The following is a 1,200-nucleotide window of genomic DNA, read 5'->3' as shown; positions in this document are numbered from 1 at the left end:
TCTCCGTCGCCTTCCACTGCCTCCTTCCCTCAGCTTCTTCCTCTCATCCTTGCTATAGTTCCTCTCTGCTCTTGCTGCCCTTCTCTGCCATCTGCTATTTCATTCACTACTGTGTCTTCACCTTCCACGTCTCTCATGCCTCCCTTCCTCAACTTCATACATATGTCCTCTGCTCATTTTCTTCCCCTTCTTACACCTCTCATCCCATCTCCTGCCATTTCTTCCCCATCCTCACAGGTTTCTGCTCACTTGACAACTGACCTACCGTTTATATTTTGTCCTGCAGCCACTGTACGAAGTAGATGATTTACGAGATGCCTTTAAAACTCTGGGACTTTGAAATGAAAGTCAGCAGCAATCAGAAGACTTCACAAACACTTGTTCTTTGATTATCAACTCTCTCCCTTACAACAGATCTTTCACTTCCCTCTTTACACCTCTCTTCCTTCCAATCCTGTGTCTAGAGATAAGACTATCCTTACATTTTCATTCCCAAGGAGAATTAGGCTGATCTTCTGAAGACACAGTCCCCAGACTCACACCTCATCCGTTGCTAGCTGGAAATAGCTAGAACTGCAGTGATATTGCCAGAGGGTGATTTGCCCTCCCTCAGTCCCTGCAGAGCTAATTCAGGTGGTCCACCAAATGGATTTCTGGGTTTAGCCTTGCCCAGGTGGGAGCAGAGAGCCTGCAAAGCTTCTCACTGGCACCACACTGACCTGCACATTTGGAGAGTGCATCTCATGGCTTTTAGAGCTGCACTATACTGAGCTGCTCTGCGTTGTCCCCTGTGAAACAGTTCATTTGTCCTGGATTTGTGTAGGAAGCTGAAAACCATCACCATTTAAGTGATATAGCCTATGTCCTAACAGTGAAATTGGCCAGTTATTGGAAAGCTCAACTGAGAGTATTGAAGTGAGTCCTGGACAGCCCAGGTAGCTTAGCTTGAAAACCTCTCTTGAAGCCAGTACGTCTTCTAAATGGATTGTGTGCAGGCCCAGGCCCTGTAGTGCCTCCTGCCCAGAAAGGAAGGGGCTTTAGTAGTTGTGTATTCAGTTTTTGTGCTCTAGGAGGGGCTGAAACTAGACAATAAACACCTAAAATGAAAGGAGAAGACTCACTGGCTAACATTTTCAAGTGTGTCCCTCAGACTTAATTTCTTCCATGTAGGTTGAGGCTGTGGCATTTTATATGGTGCAA

General features: G+C 46.2%; 1 protein-coding gene across 1 annotated transcript in view; it reads left to right on the top strand.

Annotated features, from left to right (window-relative positions):
• The window catches only part of AICDA (activation-induced cytidine deaminase), a 5,253-nt gene extending 4,851 nt beyond the window's left edge, over positions 1 to 402 (top strand). Inside the window, exon 5 of the mRNA XM_010182123.1 lies at positions 287 to 402. Within this exon, the coding sequence (XP_010180425.1) occupies positions 287 to 340 (54 nt within the window). The 3' untranslated portion in view covers positions 341 to 402. The remainder of the gene's footprint in view (positions 1 to 286) is intronic.
• The last annotated feature ends 798 nt before the right edge of the window (positions 403 to 1,200 follow it).

This window comes from Mesitornis unicolor, unplaced genomic scaffold, assembly GCF_000695765.1.
Source record: "Mesitornis unicolor isolate BGI_N332 unplaced genomic scaffold, ASM69576v1 scaffold46223, whole genome shotgun sequence".
NCBI lineage: Eukaryota > Metazoa > Chordata > Aves > Mesitornithiformes > Mesitornithidae > Mesitornis > Mesitornis unicolor.
Note: the sequence above shows the minus strand (reverse complement) of the source record. Positions and strands in the feature narration are given on the sequence as shown.